Here is a 20,015-nt window from a genome sequence, read left to right as displayed (position 1 = left end):
ATACTCTGGTAAATGCAGTTGCTAAGTCATAAAATAAATAATCATAAGCCTGATAAACAGGTACTTAATGGCAAGTTATCTAAAGTTGCCAGATATTTAAACCAAGTTTTTTATTTTTAAGACGATAGGAGGGTGCCCATATGGTGATCAGAGCCCAAGAGCCCTAGGGCTCTCTCTCTCTCTCTCTCTCTCTCTGAAATTTGGGCTACATTTCTGTCAGAATTAGCAGTGGGCAGTAACAACTGGGTAAATGACACGCAGCTTCCCAGCTCTAAGGAATTTTCTGGCAAACCAGTATCCCAAGACTATCAAGAGAGGCTCACAAGATGTGTTTACAATGAAGAAATGTTTCACAGACTGGCAACAGAACGGATACACTAGTATCTCCTTTTCCTGTCTCGTCTCCATCAGGCCCTGGAACGCGTACCAAAGACATCTTTTTTCTTTTCTGTCCCAGGACAACTCCAGAAGAAAAGCGCAAAAGCAACTGCACTCTCTCGAATTCCCTACGAAGTTTATAAACCGGTTAGGGCTATGCTTTGCCAAGTGGTAAAGGCATCTCTTTTCTAAGTTGCTCTTCATTTTCCCTTCCTGGCTCAGAACTGCGATTTGCTTCTTTCCATACTAGCGTTCACCTTTGTCTTTACCTCCGCTGTAAGGAAAGTCTTCGAGTTTCTCCCTCCCCGGCTTCACAGAAGATCTCCTCCAGGGATAACGTCGCAGACCTGCTTCAGGCGGACAGCGGCGTCCCGGCAGCGTGGGAACCCCCGACGTGGGGCCGCAGGCGCCGGCGCAGGCGCAGAGCGCCGCGACGAGCCCCTTTAAGAGCAGGCCACGCCCCCTCCTCCTCCCGGCGCTGTCGGCGCTCGGCCGCAGCCGCTACGGCGCTGACAAGATGGCGGCTGGCGGGGCTGTCGCTGCGGTTCCTGAGTGCCGGCTTCTGCCCTACGCGCTGCACAAGTGGAGCTCCTTCTCTTCTACCTACCTTCCCGAGTAAGTGCGGGGGCCTGGGCCTGCGCTGCCCAGTTTTCCGGAGGAGGCACAGCTGGGCCAGGGATGCCGTGGAGGGTCGCCGAGTCTAGAGGCCCAGGCGGGGCCTGCGAGGGGGACGCGAGGCCTCCGGAGTCGCGGCCCAGCCGCGGAGAGCGCCGCCAGCCCAGCTGCGGGAGGCGCCGGGGCTCCCGCGGGGCTCCGGGAAGCGGCCGGGTGCGGGCCAGGCCAGGGCGAACGCGGGAGCTGCAGTTGCTGTGCTCAGGATTTGGGGAGCGGGCGAAGGCGAGCTTGGGGCCCGGGCGGCTGGGGAGAACGGACGGGGTCGGAGCTTTCGGGGGCCGGCCAGTGGGCGACGGCTAGGGGCGTCCGAGCCGGCTGGGCTCGGGAGGCGGGGACCCCTGGGGGGGTCTGCCGGGACCCGGAGCACAGCCAGCAGGAGAGCCAGAGCAGGGGCGAAAAGTCCGGGCGGCTGAGAAGTTGTGCGTCCATCCGCATCCCCGCCAGCGGGTGAAGTTGGGAGACTGACGGAGGGTATCGGAATCATTTTTTTGGTTGGGAGCTTTGAAAGGAGATCGGAGTATTACAGAAGGAGGAACATTACGGAAGAATTCTCCTAGGACTAAGGAGGAGGATTTGTAGAGATTTAGAGCAGCTTCCTAGTCGAGAAACGCAGATACAAATAGTGAAGTCTTTTAAATGAATTTGACTTCTAACACCGGTTTGGTTTGGACCCTCAATTTAAGAGTTAAAACTTTTGCTCGACTATCCAATGTGTTTTTGCAAAGTTCTATTTTTTCTATAGCAGATTTCATTATTTAGCTTATCTGAGACAGGAGCAGATCTAATTTAAGTTTTACATGCACACGAATGAGTGGCCTAGTAAAGGTTAAAGATCTGTGCAGCTCCCGTGGAAAAGTTCTAGTTACCTTATGGATTATCGTCTCCATAAGATAACTAGATAACAGGGTCACAGATGGTTTTCTGAATAAAACAAGCAGATCTGGGTGTCTTGAGGTGAATGTAATAAACAAGTAAAAGGACTAGTTGTATGAAGCGTACTCACAGTTTTCCACTTATATGTCAAAAATTCTTCACATTTCCCGCAATTTGATTTCTCTAGTCAAATCAATTAAGAAAAAAAAAGTAGTAAGTAGAATAATCTGTAACTCTCTGGACTGCTTGCCCGTCCTCCCATTCACCAGGTCAAGGGTTGGCTGTCAGACCTTGAGTAAGATCTGGCCTTTTGAAGGGTGCCAAGTGACCTGTGGTCTGATCTGGCCTGTGTTGCCTACTGATGGCTACTTTGTGACTGAGTACCTGCTAGATGCTGGAACCCACCTTTTCATTTGAGGCTGAGCCAGGTAACCTCTAAGCTTAAAGTGAAGTTGAAATGTGATCCTTAGATACTGAACTCCAGATTTTCTAGGATAACTGCTTTTTTAATCTGAACTTGTTCATTTTGTATATCCAGATTAGGAGATTAGGATCAGAGTCATTTGGAAATTGGGATGGTGCCTCCGTGTTTGATATAATAAAGATACCTTTCTTATCTTGAGTTAGGCCATTTCTGGGATGTCAGTCCTTTAAACTTCTGGTGTAGGAGTTAGATGTCAATATCACAGGTCCCATCCAAGCCATCTGTTGTATGTTTTAAGGAAGAGTGCAAGTGCAAAGTGATTTCATGGAATGGCAACTTTAATTTGACTTGCTTCTTGTATTCCTGGCCTCTGATTTGAAATAGGTAGAAACTAGTTTTGCATATTAGAAGGAACTATTTGAAATTGGAAGAGTTCATCAACTACAATCTTCTCAGTACATTAACAAAGTAGCATTTACTACATATGTAACTTTCAAATATGTACTTACTGTATTATATTACATGACATTATTGTATGTCTACAGTTATGTTCTTTAAAAGTAAATATTTTGAGAGTTGCCAACTTTTCTTTGAAAGAATATAGTTGAAGATTATGAAGCTTGAATTTTAGAATTTTATGTGTGCTAGGTTGGTGTTTGCCATGACTAAATCATAAAATTATTGGTTCTGAACTTCTATTAGTAAATAAGAATGTTACAATTGTGTCAGGAAATGTAAGAAAGGGAGTGTGTTTCTTTTACCCTAAAATCTATAAAAGTAACTGCTGAGCATTTGCTGCCAGAGAAGTTCTTATACTTCCAGTCATATTAAGGAGCATCCCAAAATAAGTCTCACTTCAGGTCTAACTTTTTTTGAAATTATCATAAGGTAGGAGATACATATTGGCAAATCTGGGTATTTTGAAGTGAATATAATAAAATAAAGAAAATACAGTAAACTTAAAATGTATGTTCTGTAAACTGTGTTCCATCATGAACAGTTTATTTTAATGGATTTATTCTTTACAACAATCCTGTGCAGAGTCTTCTTTTTCCACTTGAGGAAACATGTGAAGAGGTGAAAACTTACCAAAGGTTGTACAAGTAGGTGGAGGCAAGATCTGAACCCAGGCAGTGTGGTTCCATAGTCAGTGATTGCAACTACAGTGTGCTGCTTCTGCACCTAACGTATAATACAAAGCAGAGCATCAGAGATTTGAATGAATTTTTAAATTAAAGGCAGTTATATTTTCACTGTGTAAAGGCATCTTGTGAAGTCATTAAAAGAAATCTTATTTCTGTTGTCTAAGGACTTAGATGTTTTTATTTCTTCCAAAGGCAGAAAAAAAAATTTCCCTTGACTCTTAAAAACATCGAAACAGATCTAGTTAAGGATAGCATGTTTTTATTTTGAAAATTTATTACTTGTATAGGGTTATACACTAGTTTTCAGGAGACTTGGCAAGTTCTTTTATTTCAGTTGTGGTATAAATAACAACTATCATTTGTTGAGTCCCTTCTTCAGATACTCTACAGAGTGCTTAGTGCGTGTTCTGAGATTTAGTGTTAATAATACCTCTGTGAAATAAATATTATTGTATTTTACAGCTGGGGAAACAAGGTCAGAGAAGTAAATTAACTTGCTTAGTTCTGAGAGTTGAAAGTGTTGGAAATAGGATTCAGATAAACTATTAGTATAAGTGAAACAAATTAGCACATGAATTGAAATTTAAAAAAAAAAACTAGCTTGGGGGAATAATTTTTTTTGGGGGGGAATAATTTAACTTCTCTATTTCTAGTGATATTAGATCGGGTGTGTCCTGACTTATTTCACTTAACATTATGTTCTCAAGTTGCATAAAAAGTTCTTGTGTGAGGGGCAAAGAATATAGTTCAATGTTAGAGTGCAAGGGTGTGTGTATGTACGCTTTGTGGCTTATCATGAAAAAAGTCCATGAAGGCAAAGTAACATTCTATAGGGTAATATGTAGCTTATAAATAAATTAAGAATACTATTTATTTCATATGTTTTTTTGCTATGACGAAATAAATGTTATCCATTAAAATTTATCCTTGTTTTGAAAATGTGTAGAAGAAAGGAAATATCACTTAAGGATTGTCATATAGTAATTAAATGGTTTAATATAAGTCAGTTCTTTAAAAAATGTTGTGTGGTGACTGAGTAAAGATGTATTGGTCAGGGTTTTACTTAGAGAAACAGATACAAGGAACAGATATTAACACAAGATATACAATGTATAAGGAATTACAAGATTGGCTTACAACAGTCAGCCACAGAGTCAGATGAGAGAGTGTGCAGAGGGTCTGCACACCCCAGACTGAATTCAGTCCCAAGGTCTGAAGCTCACTGCTGTGCTCCGTGCAAGTGTCTATTCTTCTGCTAATGGGTCTGCAAAGACTGAAGAATCTGCAATGGAAGGGGAAGGATCCAAGCCGGAGGCCAAAGAGTGTGTGCTGCAAGCCAGATGGTGAAGTCCAAGCCGAAAAAGAAGACTGACATTCCTTTGACAAAGTTTACATTGACTACTACAGCCCCTTTATATGGTCTCTTTGTGCTGAGTCACTCTGGGGGCAGAACCAGTTGTGTCCCAGGATGGGACCCCCACCAGCCAGAACTGCAGTGTATCAACCACTACATACTCTAACATAATACATTTTGATTTAGCAGGTAATTATAAAAATTGGAAACTTGGTCTGTTCTTAACTCTATGTGCTGAGAATCATATCGGGGCCTTGAGCATTCTAGGCACAGCTGTACCCCCCCCCTTTTTAAAAAAACTTCAATGATCTTGTAAGCACAGTTTAGCACTACCCCCTAGTTTTGATGTATGTTTATTTTTACTCAAGTAAAATTATTTTCCAAATTTTATTTGGTTTAATTTTTGTTTATTATTTCTTTATTTGTGAGTCATGCTGTCCCTGTGTTACCCAGGCTGCTCTCAAACTCTTGGGCTCAAGGGATCCTTCTGCTTCAACTTCCTAAGTGGCTGGGACTGTTGGTGTGTGACACTGTGCCCAACTTTGTTGCTTTATTTTTGAACATTGAAGATATTTTAGTTATCTTTTTGGTACTGATATCCTAATTTTGCTATGGTCATAGAACATATACTAAATAATTTTAAACCTTTGTTGAAACTTTAATGACTAAGCATTTTGATAAAAGTTCATATACACTTGCAAACACTATTATCTTTCATATATTTTAATAAGGTTTAGTACTATGCGAGTTGTGTTGTTCAGATCTTTTGTGTACCTCACTGAAAAGCATCTAACCCATTTTTCTTTTTCCTGTTCATTATAAAATGGTGCCTTAACGTTAAGTGTTAAATGTATTTTACTGTGAATATGGATTTGTATATTTCTCCTTTTAGTTTTTTCAGGAACCTAATTACTTGTTATATGTATTTTGAGGTCATGTTTTTAGATGCATAGGAACTTACATTTGCTATATCTTTTCTAGTAAATTGACTTGTCCTTAAACATGTCTCTTTTATTCTAGTAGTGCTTCATGCCTCCAAGTCTTAGGTCAGCTAGCAATATTTGTTTTTATTTTGGCTCTGTATCTGGTATAACTTCTTAGCTCCTTTCACTTTCTTTTTGTGGTGGTGGTGGTGGTGGTGAAACTCAGGGCCTCATGCATTCTACAGAAGAACGCCACAGAGTTATACCCTCAGGCCTTCTTTTACTTTTAATACTCCTGTATTTTTAGTCTGTATAGTAAAAATGTATGTTTTATTTATTTTTAATTCAGTCTGAAGTATTCGATTCATTAATAGTTGAACTACTGATAAATTTATATTTTAAAATTTTTTTTGTTTTTTAGTTTTTTTCTCTATTACATTGTTTTTGGAGGACAGATAACTGGTTTTTTTTTTTTTTTTTAGGGGGGGAAGGGTCTACAGGGTGTTCAGGGTCTCACTACTAGATCGGACTCCTAGTGATCTGCCTGTTTACAGCCTCCCACGAGCTGGGATTACAGGCGCGCACCACCACGTCCAATCTCAATCACCATCTCAGTGTGCCCCAGGGGCGGGGCTGGCATGGCAGGCCTGGGGATTGAACCCCCGACCCCTGTGCCTGCTTGCAGGAGCTTTAATTTGCTGAGCTATTTGGCTGTCCCCACTGAAGTGTTTTTAATCGTATCATTCCATTTCTATCTTTCTGTTAGCTTGTTATATTCTCTTACTATTCTTCATGTGATAACCCTAGATCATTGGTGGCAAACCTGTGTATATGTGCCACATTGTAGGCCCTGAAAGGTTCATTGTTACTGTCATAGCTTGTACAATCATTCTTATGATACCGGAGAAGTAAAATGTAACTTCCAACCTGCTAGATGTCATATACATCAAGTTTGTCGTCCCCAAAATCCAAGAATGAGTTCTCAGGAACAACGGAGTGTAAGAGTAGGAAGTACTTTATTGAGAGAGATAGCTCCTGAGAGACAGGAAGGGACCTAAAAATGGGTTGCTAGCAAGCCAGCTTCTCAAGGGAAGTTTTATACAGCAGAATCATGAGGTGGGTACATTGTGGGTCAAAACTATTATCAAGGGGCCAGTGAGCTATCTCTGTGGTCTAAAGCGCCTGCTTAGGCAAGCTTAGGCAAGTGCAGTGACAACGGTTTGATCCCTGGCACCACATGCTACGCCAGCCCCACCCCCAGGGCGGGCTGAGCTGGCCAGAGTCTGGGAGAAGTTCCTGTAATCCCAGAACTGGGGAGACTGAAAACAGGAGGATCACTATGAGTCTGAACTGCATAGTAAGACCCTGTAACAACCAAATACATTAAAAACAAAAACAAAACCCCAAAAAAAAAAAAAAAAAAATATGATAAAGAAGTATAGCTGCTTAGCTAATACTGACCCAGTGGGCAAATAGGTCATGTGGCAAGTGTACATGGAAAGAATAAAGGTCTTCTTTAGGACCAGAGGGGTCCTGTTCACCCACTGGGGTGAGTGTTACTGATCTAGACTTTATTGGATCAGGTGATACCAGTTATCCCCTGGGGAGGTACGGAGGCTTGGTCATTCCTACTGTACCTTGAAGCCTGGCCTCCAACAGATGTTCCTCTGGCCACAGTTGTAGTGTGTTCTCTTCTTCTGTACTGACTCCCTGAGGGCTGTGCCCTGTCTGCCTGCCTATTATGTTGCTATCTAACTTAGCTATCTATAATACTTATTTTAGAGTTGCATATGCATTAGGGTTTTAAAAAACTGTATCTCAGATAATGTTAGAACTTTAAAACACTTTAATACCTCCTGCCTTTTGTGTTGTCTTTGTCACATTTTAATGCTATGTTTATTTTACGTGCCATAGACTCATTCTGTACAATTAATATTCATGTAGATTGCTTTCTTCTATTAGTTTGTATGTCTTTTTATATTTTCATGTTTCCACCTGAGATTGTTTTCCTCTATCTGAAGTACTCTGGTGCTGAAGGAAAGCTTCCTTCCTTCTTCTCCCCTTCTTCCGCTTGTTTTTCTTCCTCCTCCTCCTTTATCCCTGCCACCACCCCTTTTCCTTACTTTTTTTTTTTTTTTTAATATTGGGAATTGACTCCCAGGGAGGGCCTCCAGCACTCTTTCACTGAGCTACAGCTACAGTACTTTTTACAAATTTTTTTGAGACCAGGTCCCATTAAGTTGGCCAGCCTGGACTTGAACTTGTGATTCTCTTGCCTCCACCTCTTTTGAAGTATATTGAATGTTATATTGGCTATTGAATATTATATTCACATTCCATTTAAAGATCTCAATTTGTTTTGTTCTGGTTTTCATTGTTTATGTTGGGAAATCAGTTGTCAGACTTACTGTTGCTTCTTGAAAGATAATCTTTATTTGTTCAGTTACCTGCCTTTTATGGTTATCTCTGTGAGTTTTAACAGCTTTATAATAGTATATTTAAAATGTATCTTTCTGTGTAGTTAAAGGCTTTCTCTGTCTTTGAGTTTTAACAGTATTACAATGATATATTGTACCTACGAATAACCTTCATTCTGTAATGTTTTTTTTTTTTTAGAGTTTCTGGTATCTCCAATCTGGTATGATTCTTTTTTTTTTTTTCCTGAAAAAACTTTGATATTTCTTAAAATACTGTTTTTATTCCATTCCTTTCCCCCTTTTCTGGACTCTAGTTAAATCTGTATCATAGTGTTTGTTATGTCTAATATGTCTATTATACATTTTTATGTCTTTTCTATAATTTTATTTTATTCCCTTTTTTCAATAATTAAGTTTGAGTATGTTTTCCTTGACTATGTTCTAGTTTATTCTATTGAAGTATGTCCAGCCTGCTCCCTTCATGTGTGTGCGCGTGCATGTGTGTGTGCATGCATAAATTGCTAGAGACTTAATCCAGGGTCTTCACACTGAACTATACCATTGGCTCTTTTTTATTTTGGAACAAGGTCTCACTGAGTTGTCTAGGCTGGGTTTGAACTTCTGTCTTGGTCTTCTAAAGTGCTTGTTTTACAGGCATGTTCCACCATGCCTGCCTCCGACTTGATTTTTTTTTTTTTTTTTTTTTTTTTTTTGCAGAACCGGGGATTGAACTCAGGCCTTTGCGCTTATTCTACTGAGCTGTCCCCCCCCCACTTGATTTTAACACTGTTTTAATTTCAGCTATAGTACTTATAGTTCTACAATTTATGTTTGATTCCCTTTTTAGAAACAGATTATAATTCTCTGGTGAAAAATCCCTATATTGGTGTGTTTTTGCACATAAATTAAATAAATTAAAGTTATATCTGAAAATTACAGTGTCTGAACCACTCAGGTTTATTTCCGTCATCTCTTCCTTTTTTTTTTCCTTTTGGTTTTGTATCTGTTGTGATAATTAGTAACTTATTGTTATTAGACAACCTTTGATGTAGTGGTAGGTATTTTTGAAGAATTTTAGATATAATTACATATTACAGTGATAAATTATATACATACATACATATGTATATATAGTGATTTTTTTCAGATGGGGTTTCAGGCCTTAGTAAGCTTGTTCTATCTCTTGCTCTCAGATGAAGTAACCACCTAGGGGATCTTGTCTGAAACAATGGTAGTTTCTAGGACTTTCTTCTTTTCCTTTTCAGCAGCATTAGAGACCTAATAGCCCCTTCTCTTTTAGTTACTTTATGCTTTCTTTTTAGCTTCTTGCTTTCTAGTTTAAAAATGACAGATGTCTCAAGGCATTAGTACACAGTGTTAGATTTGTTGTTCTGTGCCTCCATTGACTGTGGGATCTTGACCTCTCAAGATGTCATGCCATCATGACAGGTTTACTGTGAAGTTTCACCCCTTATCCCTTTGAAATTGCCATGTGCTTTGCTGACTTCTCTGCCCTCTAGTGGCTGTCTTTTCCTGGCTTGTAAGCCCATTTGTCCTATGCTAATAAAGAAGTAGATGGAATGTTTCAACAGAGAAAGCTATACAAAATGAGCAGCTTTATTTAATGAGTTCCTTGTTATCCTAAATCATAGCTGCCTCAGAAAGTTTCTGATACCTTAAGAACTCCACTCCCTTTTGTAGAGCTTTTCTAGTTCTAAGAGGTACTGTGACTGGTTGCAAGTTTATTCTGTTATACCCAGAAACAACTTTTTCTATATTTAGTTATGTTGATTTATAAGTAGTTCATGGTTATATTAATGTAATACTGTAGAACTTGAGTAGTAGATTAATTTGAGTTCTTGCCTTTTTTTTTTTTTTTTTTTTTAATGGTACCAGGGTTCGAACTCAGGACCTTGCTCTTGTCAGGAAAGCACTTACTCCACTGAGCTATCTCCCCAGCCCTCAATTTTTTTTAATCTTATTTTTTGACACCTTAAAATTTCTCAGACAGTTTTACGTCTCATGATCATTTTTAATTTTTAGAAAGGGCCAAAAGTCTCTTATTAGCAATTACTTAACGCAACAAGCAGTTGCGGTTTATTTATTTATCTGTTTATTTTAGGGAAAGGTCTACAGTATGTTCAGGGTTTCATTACTAGATGGGACTTATAGTGATCCACCTATTTAAAGCCCCCCAAGAGCTGGGATTACAGGTGTGCGCCACCATGTCCAATCTCAATCACTGTCTCAGTGTGTCCAAGAGGCAGGGCCAGCACAGCAGGGCCAGGGATCAAACCTCTGGCCCCTGCACCTGCTTGCAGGTGCTTAATCTGCTGAGCTATTTGGCTGGCCCTAGCAATTGCTTATTGAATAAAATTTAAAATAAAGTTTTAGTTTTGATATGCAGACTTCTTTTGAGAGTTGTTTAAAAGGTCGAGAAATAGAAAGTTTTAATCTTTGTCAAGAATACATAGTATTTTCCATTCTTATAATGGTATGTGATTCTTGTATTATTATCTACTTATCGTATCCTTAAGTGACCAGTAATTTCTTTTTCTGTAGACCTAACTATTGCAGAGAGGTCGTAAAGATACGATCACTAAATATGTAGTGTTGTGTTATTGATTTCCACCTAAAATACTGTTTTGAAGGTTCATCCATAATGAATTGTGGGTCACTACTACATCCTTATTATGCTTGGTAATGTACTTTTGTGTGGATATGCCATAATTTATGTTTATTGTGGACATTTGAAGTATATGCACTTTTTAGATACTATGAACAATGCTTCTAATAAGCATTCATTTACCAGTTTTTGTATGGATTTTATGGTTTTATTTTTACTGGATATAAGTAGAATTCCTGGGTCATTTTGGTAACCCTATGTCTGCTTATATGAGGGACTACCAGATTTTCTGTAAGTTGATTTTTGTTACTGTTTTTGTTAGAAGTATTATCAAGAAACTAATGCACATGGATTAAAGCTCTGTAAGGAATATGATCATCTGGAATTGTCTGATTAAAACTATTGCTTTGAGCATTTGCTGTGACAGGTTAGCTAGTCATATGTTTTATATTTGGAGTTAATTTATCCCTACCCATCCATGTACATACTTATATGACACCTAATTTACATATACTTTGCTAGGCTGTTTGTGCTATTGATATTAATTGACAGTTGATTTTTTTCCCCTTGAAATTTGTATTGTTTACATGCTGAATAGTGAGACATTTTGGGAAGGAATGAAACTTATTTCTAATCTCTGTCCTTATACAAACTAAGGCATACATTTTTTGAAAAACTGAAATAAGTTGTAGTTTCTTATAGCACTTAGAATTTCAGGTGATTAAAAGTTTGTAACTCTGTCTTTGACGTCTGATGAGATCTCCATTTTCAACAATTTGTGATACTCTAGGTGCCAGATTAAAGACAGACTTTGTTTTTTTTCTCCATTTGTTTATTTTATTTTCGGTGGTGCTGAGGGTTTAATCCAGGGCCTTGTGCATTCTTGTCTAGCTATACTCCTAGCCCAGTTTTATTTTTAATGCCTTTTCTTTTTATATTACATTATTATTTCATTTTAGCACATCATTAGTATCTTATTTATTTATTTATTTATTTGGAGCAGGGTCTTGCTTTGTAGCTCAGACTCGTAGTGACCTTCCTGTCTCAGCCTCCCCAGTGTTGGGGTTACAGGTGTACAACACCACGCCCCATTTTGAGTCCAGCATGGCATGTGGTACCGGGGTGGAACCTGGGTTCTTACACTTGCCAGGTAGGCACTTAGATTGCTGAGCTATCTCCCCAGCCCAGAATCAAATTTAACCAACAAAAAATATTGTGTATTTGTATGATTTGCTTTGTTGATTATAAGCAGAAATTTTAAAGAACCTTTTATGTTGAGTCTTATTTTTGAAAAGTGAGGAATTGTCAAAGTGATTTTAAAGTAGAAAAGTATGTGAATAAAATATGCCAATGACTTAGAATTTAAAATTTAAAATATCCTAAAAGCAGTAATTTCAGCTTTTAGTAGCTCATTTTGAACATTTTCAAACTGAGGCAGGCTAATTCTTGCCAGTAAATGTATACTACATTTTCTGGTGAGTATGTGGGCAAAAAATAGTTTTAGGGGATTTGGTTTTTTCAGTCTTGTTGTACTTGTGTATTTATTAAAATTATGTGCCTGAGAATTTGTCTGTAGTGTGGACTTCACTATTTAAATATCTGAGTAGTACTGTCATTAACTGGGTGCTTGTTGCAAATGTGTGCTAGGAGGACCTAACCAACTTGTCAATTGATAGAGTATAAATTACTTTCTAATGATAGCTCATTATGCAGTTTTTGGTTTCTAATTCAGAAATTTTCTAAAAAAAAAATAAAGTAACAGTGTTAACAAAAGTCTTGTTGCCATGTAGTTAGTAAACAACATTTTTATTTTGTGTACATATAAAAATGAAAATAGGTATAGATGCTGCTGAATCCCATTTTATTCTAGTAGTGATTGTTTATTCATGAAAATACTTTAAAAAAAAAAAGGTCTAACTGTGTCTTAGAGAATCATTTCTATTGCCATTCTACTCTACATTCATTATCTGTCAAATTTTATAGTTCTATTGTTTTTGGTCATTAGTATGCTTATGATAATAGTATCTGAAGAAAATTTTAAATTGCTTAGCCTCATGATCAAAACCAAAAATGTTTTATCTTAATTTTCACACTTTTCTTTTTCCCTATGAAAAGTCATATAGCATGAAAAGTAAAGGACCCTCCAGCATTAAAATGTATTATGTTAGGTAAATTTCTCTGTGTTAAGTTTGAGGAGAAATAAAAATAAATTTTTGTCTGTGTGGGAAGAGCCTATACATTTTAGAGAATTAATGGTAATATTTTAATTCTTTTTATACTTTTAATAGAACAAATACCAGGCCTAGTGCCATATGCCTGTAGTTCTAGTTTTGTGGGTGGCTGAAGCAGGAGATTGCAAGTTTGAGTCCTGTCTGGGCAACTTAGTGACTTATCAAGACCTGTCTCAAAAAGGAATGAACAGGGCTGGGAATGTAGCTCAATGCAGATACTCTGGGTTTGACTTCTAGTTTCACAAAACAAAACACACACCAGATTTAGGGTGCACTAGTAATTACAACCTTTGCAGTGATGATACATCATGAAAACTTATCTTGCAGTATAGAAATGATGAGGATATACATAGACTTTCAAAATTAATTTATGAAGTCCTTAAGCAAAAATCTTGAAACCATTAGCTGGTAATGGTATATTTCAGTCTTGTTTGCACACTTGAGTTATTTAGTGATTTTTAAAAAATCCCAATGTCTTGGCCCAAAACACTAGACTGTGATAAAGACCTTATATAAAATGATAATTTTTCTATGGTTATACACATAGTTTTTTCTTTCTTTTCATAGTTTGCACATATAGCAAAAGACCTGGAATCTAGAACAAAAAAGAAAAAGGTTAAGGAAAATAGTGAAAAGATGAACACAAAGTCTAGCCTTTTGATGTAAAAGGTCTACCTTCTAATCTTTGAAACACACTGCTTGACAGATTTTTTTTTTCTTTTTAATAACAAGAGTTTTGCCACATGGTCCATGGCTGGATTGGAACTCACTGTGTAGTACAGGCTGACCTTGAACTTGCAATTCTTCTAGCTCAGCCTCCAGTGCTGGAATTACAGGTATGCCCCATCACTTCTAGTTCAGATGATGCTATTTGCCTGGATGCCAAACTTCATTGTTGAGGTACAACTGGATTTCAGCTTTCACTCCTCAGTGGGTTTATCTTGTGCAAAGTGTAGCTTATATAAGCATAAGTGGCAACTCTGCACCTTCTATTACTAGGTCTAGGAAAAGATCAAAAAATAGGAAAAGGAAAAAAAATACAAGAAAAGTTCTGAGCCAAAGAACATTTCATTTTAGCCATGGTTCTTTTTATTGAAAAAAGGCCCCAGAAACCAAGATCTGAATTCTAGATGTATTACTTTTAGGATGTGTGTCATTCAGTTCCTCTGATTTGTGTGTATGTATACTAACCTATATAGATAAACACAAAATGATAAATGTTACCATATGTAACTATCTGTATTTTTGTATTGGGTTCCTACTAAAGTCTACTCTGGTCCATTACCATATGAACAATTCTAGGATCCTCTTTTTCTGATCTGTAAATTTCCATCCCTTTAATGAAATACTTGACTATTTGGCAGGCATTTACTTCATTGCTTAACTGGAGTATACAAAGAATAGCATTAGAATTTTTATGCTATACCTTATAGGATATAACTTAGTCAACCATGAGTATAGTACTCATGTGTAATTGCTTTTGTCTTTAATCTCTTGCAAAGTTACATAGGTCAGTACCTTTTATTTTTTTCTGGGCCTTTTGTTTTTTATATAAACTTGAGAATTTATTGTCAGTATCTCTAAAATAGCTTACTGGGGTTAGTTTGGATATATAAATCAAATTGGAAGGGACTCCCTTCTCAGTAATATTGAATCTTCCTATCTATGAAATGGACTATTTCTACATTTGTATTTTCTTTTTTTTAAATGTGAGCTTTCTGTTTTGTTTTCCATTTTATTACTCATTTTCTTTTTTTCCTGTCTTTTTGAGATAGGATCTTGCTATACAGTTCAGGCTTGTCTTAAGCTCACTTTGTAACTCAGGCTGGTCTTGAACTCGGAACAATCCTCCTGCCTTAGCTTCTTGAGTGTTAGGATTACAGGCGTGCACCACCATCTTCTTTTATTTCTTTCATTAGAAGTTGTAGTTTTTCTCAGGGGCCAGGGAGATGGCTCAGTAGAATAAGCACTTCCCTGGCAAGCGCAAGGGCCTGAGTTCAATCCCTGGTTCCACCCCCCCAAAAAAAAAGAAGTTGTAGTTTTTCTCACTGATTTTGTACATTTTTTGTTTTATGTATTTCTAAGTGCTGTGCTTTTTGAGTGCTAATAGAAGTGAAATTATATTTTATCTTTCAAAGTCCCAACTTTTTATTGCTTATACTATATATAAAAAATCAGTAGATGTTTGTACATTAACTGTGTATACTACAACCTTTCTATAATGGCTTATGAGTTGCATGAGTTTATTGTTTGAGATTTTTTTATGGACAGTTATGTCATCCCTGAATGATGGCAGTATTTTTTATTTTCTATCAACCTATACATATATGGGCTGGGGATATAGCTCAGTGACATAAGAGCCTGCCTGGCAAGTGCAAGGTCCTGAGTTCAATCCCTGGTACCACAAAAAAAAAAAAAAAAAAAAAAAAAAAATCATGGTTTTTTTTTTTTTTTTTTTTTTTTTTTTTTTTTTTTTGGTCTTACTAGCTCAGCTGGGATTTCCAATATGATGTTAAATAGTATGATGCTTTATTTCTAATCTTAGGAAGCATGTAATTTCCCATCAATAATATTCTGTTGCAGGTGCTATACGCTAGTTCTTTATCAGTCCAAGAAAGATTCCCCTTTATAGCTTAGATTTTTAATCATAAATGGTTCTTGAATTCTTTGAAATGCTTTTTCTATATATGTTGATGTGAATATGTGACTTCTTTTGTTAAAGTAATATGTTAATTGAGCTTGAAATGTTGATCAAGCCTTTGATACCTGGAATAAATACATTTGATTTGATGTATAATTATTTTCATATGTTTCTGAATCTGACTTGCTAATATTTTGAGAGTTTGTATCTTTATTCATTTAAGAGACATTGGGCTGGAACTTTTCTTTCATGTAATGTCTGTCTGGTTTGATAATGATAGTCTAAAAGAAAAAGGAAATATTTCCACTGGTTACCTTTAAGAAGACATTCTAGAGAATTTTCAATATTTTCTTTAAATGTTTGGCTGAAGTCACTAATGAGACCATCTGTGCCTAATGTTTCCTGTTTTGAGAGATTATTAATTATTGATCTAAAAATCATTAAGTTATTTGCCTCATCATTTTTTCTTCTTGAGTTTTGTGTTTTATCTTCCAAGGAGCTAGTCCATTTCATCTGTTATATTAATTTTATAATAATAGAGTTGTTTATAATGTATTTTCTTTTTAGTATGTGAACAAAAGTGATGACCTCTTTACATTTCTAGTATTAGTGATTTGTAAGCACCCCCCTCCAAACATGTTGTCAGACTTATTGGTCTTTCAGGTTCATTCTGTGCTGTACTTACCTCCTGTCTTCAATTTTATTCCTTTTTTTTGTGCTTCATTTATGCTAAAATTGTTCTTTTTTTCTTAGAGTGGAAGTTTAAGTGATTTTAAATATGTTTAGTTGTTTAATATGTATTCAGTACTATAAGTGTTCTAATGTTGATCTTATTGTATATCCCATAGAGTTTTTAAAATTTTAATTTTAATTTTGTTGAAAGTATTATAAAAACTTGAAACTTCTTTGACCTATATATTATTTGAAAGTGTGTTGTTTGTTCCAGTTACTTTAAGATTTATCTACCTTTCTGTGATTGATTCCTAATTTGATGCCATTATGATCTGAGAGTGTACTTTGTATAATCTTGTATCTTTTACATTATTTACATGCATTTTATGGTCTGTCTTTGTAAATGTTTTTGTGTGAGCTTGAGAAGAATGAATATTCTACCCTTTTTGGATGAAGTATTCTATAAACGTCAGTTACATCTAGTTCATTGATGGTGCTTTTGTTCAATTTGGTGGTATTCTGAACTTCTGCCTGCTGAATCTATTACTCAGAGAAGGAGGTTGATTTCTTCACTTATAATAATGCTTCTTACAGTTCTTTCATTTTGCCCAAGTATTTGACACTTTTTTGTTTGGTGCAGATACATTAAGGATTGTTACATCTTCTTGGAGAGCTGACATTTTTTAAAATTAATGCTCCTTTATTTCTGATGATTTTCTCTGTTCTTAAGTCTGCTCAATATAATATAGCTATTCCAGCTTTTTATTTAAAGTTTGCTGTATTTTTCTCCATTTCTTTATAGTCTTCTGTTTTTTTTTTCAAAGTTTTATTGATAAACAGATAGCAATGAGACAGTTTCAAATCAAATCGGAAGTACAGTTTCAACAAATAATACACTGCATATATTCTTCTTAGTGGTTAATTGCTGTACAAGATGCGGACTTGTGATCCTGTTTACAAACACCATTAGAACAAATCATTCTATTCATTAAGAGAATGCAACTATATATCTATCCCAACCTCTTTGAATACACAGATACAAAATGGACATTCATCGGTATACCCCATTTTTTCTAAGTTCCGTTATTGAATATTATAGGTGTGTAAACTCAGCAAAATATTCTAAAAGAGTCCAGTAGCCCATAATGGCATCGGGTCTTCTGTTTAACTGGCAATGTCAGAAATTATTGACCTGAGTCCCCCACAGCTCAACTTAACAGCATGGCTTTATTTCTTATATTTCGACTTCATACTTTTCTACTGGATGGTTAAGACCAAGGTAAAGCAAGACCTATGCAACAAGAGTTGTAGCTTTTTGGTCTGAGAAGGTCAGTGAAATGCCCTCAGGATTTATCCTGAGATCCTGTACCTCAGATTGTAGAACCTTTATTAGTGCAGCCATGTGGATGAGTCACGGCCATTGCTTGGCCACTTTATAGTCTTCTGTGTCTTTATATTTGTGATGAGTTTCTTACAGACAGCATAGTTGGACTTTGTATTTTTTAATCCACTGTGACAGTCTTTTTTTTTTTTTTTTTTTCCTGTGGAGCCGGAGATTGAACTCAGGCCCTTGTGCTTGCCAGGGAAGCATTTATTCCACTGAGCCATCTCGTTGGCCCCTGTGACAGTCTTTTAACTGGTTGCTTTAGATTATTCTCATATATAGTCAGTCATACCTTGGTATTCACCTGTTTTGAAAGTTATCAGATTTGTTATTTCACCCATGTAGATGAGAAAATTTTATCTTAGTATTTGTCTTTTTTTTTTTTTTTTGACACTCAGTACCTGCAAGAAAGTTTTAGTGTTGCTTGCTGTGGTTTCCAGCCCAAACAGTGTTTGGTACTCAGTGTGTTTAGTACTCATTGTGCCTCCTGGGACTGATTAATGAAGAGTACCTCCTTACTACTGCAAAATGATTATTGATAGATTGCTTTAGTTTTTCTGAACTTGTTCTTTTCCTTTCTCTGATTTGAAATGAGCATTCAGTGTGATTTTATTTTTTGTTTTTTAGCCTATCAGGCTTTTTTTAAGTTTGGTTTTTGGTGGTTGTCCTAGAGATTATAATGAATATTTATGATTAAGTCTTTCTTGAAATTAACAGTATATTGCTTCAAAAACAGAATACTGCTGGCATCTTATATCAGAATGTTTCTTATTCCCTTATCTTGGTCTGGTATAATAGAATACTATAGATTGAGCAATTTATAATGATCACAAATATATTGACTCACTGGTTTGGAATCTGAAAAATCCAGCTGGGGATCCAGTATCATCTTTATCATTTCATGGCAGAAAGACAAAAAGGGAACAAGAAAGGGAAGGAGGGAAGGACACACAGTAAGACTCAACTCATTCTTTCATAGGGACCTTCCTTATTCCTAATATTATGAACCGATTCCTACAGTAATGCCATTAATCTGTTCAGTATTATTTGCAGGACATTTTCTGTTACGCCATTTTTATCTACATGGTTAGTGAAGCATTTTTAGTTCATATAACTAAATTTTATGCTGAAGCTTTCGAGTCATTTAATACATATATTTTGTATGGAAGTTTGTTCTTTTGTGAGTTTTTTAAGAAGGGTTCAAGGAGGATGTGAGGGTGAACTGGCTGTGACATCTGTTACCCCATTGATTGCCAGGGTTGATTTGGCTGATCTAGCTGACTAGGTGGGTGTCCCATTCCTCTCTCAATGCTTCCTATGTGTCCATCCTGAAGCTGTGTGATTGGTCAAAGAAGACCACCCCAGAGAGAGGAGGACCATTCCTCGGTCAAAGATATACCAGTAGCTGTGCTCCCCTGCTAGAATCTCCAAACAAACTCTTAAGGGTTTAAGGAACATGTTAACTATGCCTTTAATTTGAAGGACGTTTGACTATAAAATCCTAGGCTTACACATTTTTTAGTGCCCAAATATATTAAAATTTTCTGTCTTATTGTATTTGGGTTATGAAACATAGCTATTGAAAAGTCTTTTCACATAATTTTTTTGTGAAAAAAAAAGTTTTTGCTTATAATGGCTTGATATTTTTATCTGAATGCTCAAGAAAGTTTTAAAAAAGTCAAGCAAATAGATTGTACAAGGTTATCTTCTGAGTTGAATTTCTCTAGCAAACCATTTGTCTTTGGTTCAAGTTTTAATTTAGGAAAATTAAACCATAAAATATTAAAAATTAAATCATGAAATATTAAAGCATGAAATACTTGCTTCTAAATGTTTTTACATGAACTTTTTACTGCTGTTTGCTTTTCTGTTTTATTACAATTCACTTTTTAATATGTTTTTATATTATTTGGCTTTCATTTTTAGGAAAGAGGTCTTTTTTGAGGAGAATTTTTTTTTTTGTATTTATCTTAAAAATATTTATCTTTTTTGTGAGTTTTACTAGCTCTTTCTGTCATCTAGGGATTCTCATTCAGTGTGTGTGTGTTCAATACTGGGGATTGAACTTTGGGCTTTATACTCACCTACATCACCAACCCTTATTAAATTTTGTTTTCTTATTTTGAGGTTAAGGTCTCACTAAATTACTATGTCACCTAGCTAGGCTGAACTTGATTTATGATTCCCCTTAACTCAGCTTCCCAGACTTCTGGGATTGTAGGTGCCTAGCACTATGCAGGCTCAGTCATACTATCTTATATTTATTTATTTA

The 20,015-nt window shown here is 36.5% G+C and overlaps 1 protein-coding gene across 3 annotated transcripts in view; it reads left to right on the top strand.

Annotated features, from left to right (window-relative positions):
- Mkln1 (muskelin 1) overlaps positions 1–20,015 on the top strand; it is a 377,765-nt gene that overhangs the window by 200,118 nt on the left and 157,632 nt on the right. For 2 of the 3 annotated variants that reach the window (XM_023709866.1, XM_004626545.2), the window contains exon 1: positions 867–993. The exons of the other annotated variant lie outside the window; for it this stretch is intronic. In XM_023709866.1, coding sequence (XP_023565634.1) covers positions 896–993 — 98 coding nt within the window. In that variant the 5' untranslated portion in view covers positions 867–895. Of the gene's footprint in view, positions 1–866; positions 994–20,015 lie in introns of those variants that run through there. 3 annotated transcript variants of the gene reach the window in all.

This window comes from Octodon degus, unplaced genomic scaffold, assembly GCF_000260255.1.
Source record: "Octodon degus isolate 3935 unplaced genomic scaffold, OctDeg1.0 scaffold00015, whole genome shotgun sequence".
Taxonomy (NCBI): Eukaryota; Metazoa; Chordata; class Mammalia; order Rodentia; family Octodontidae; genus Octodon; species Octodon degus.
Note: the sequence above shows the minus strand (reverse complement) of the source record. Positions and strands in the feature narration are given on the sequence as shown.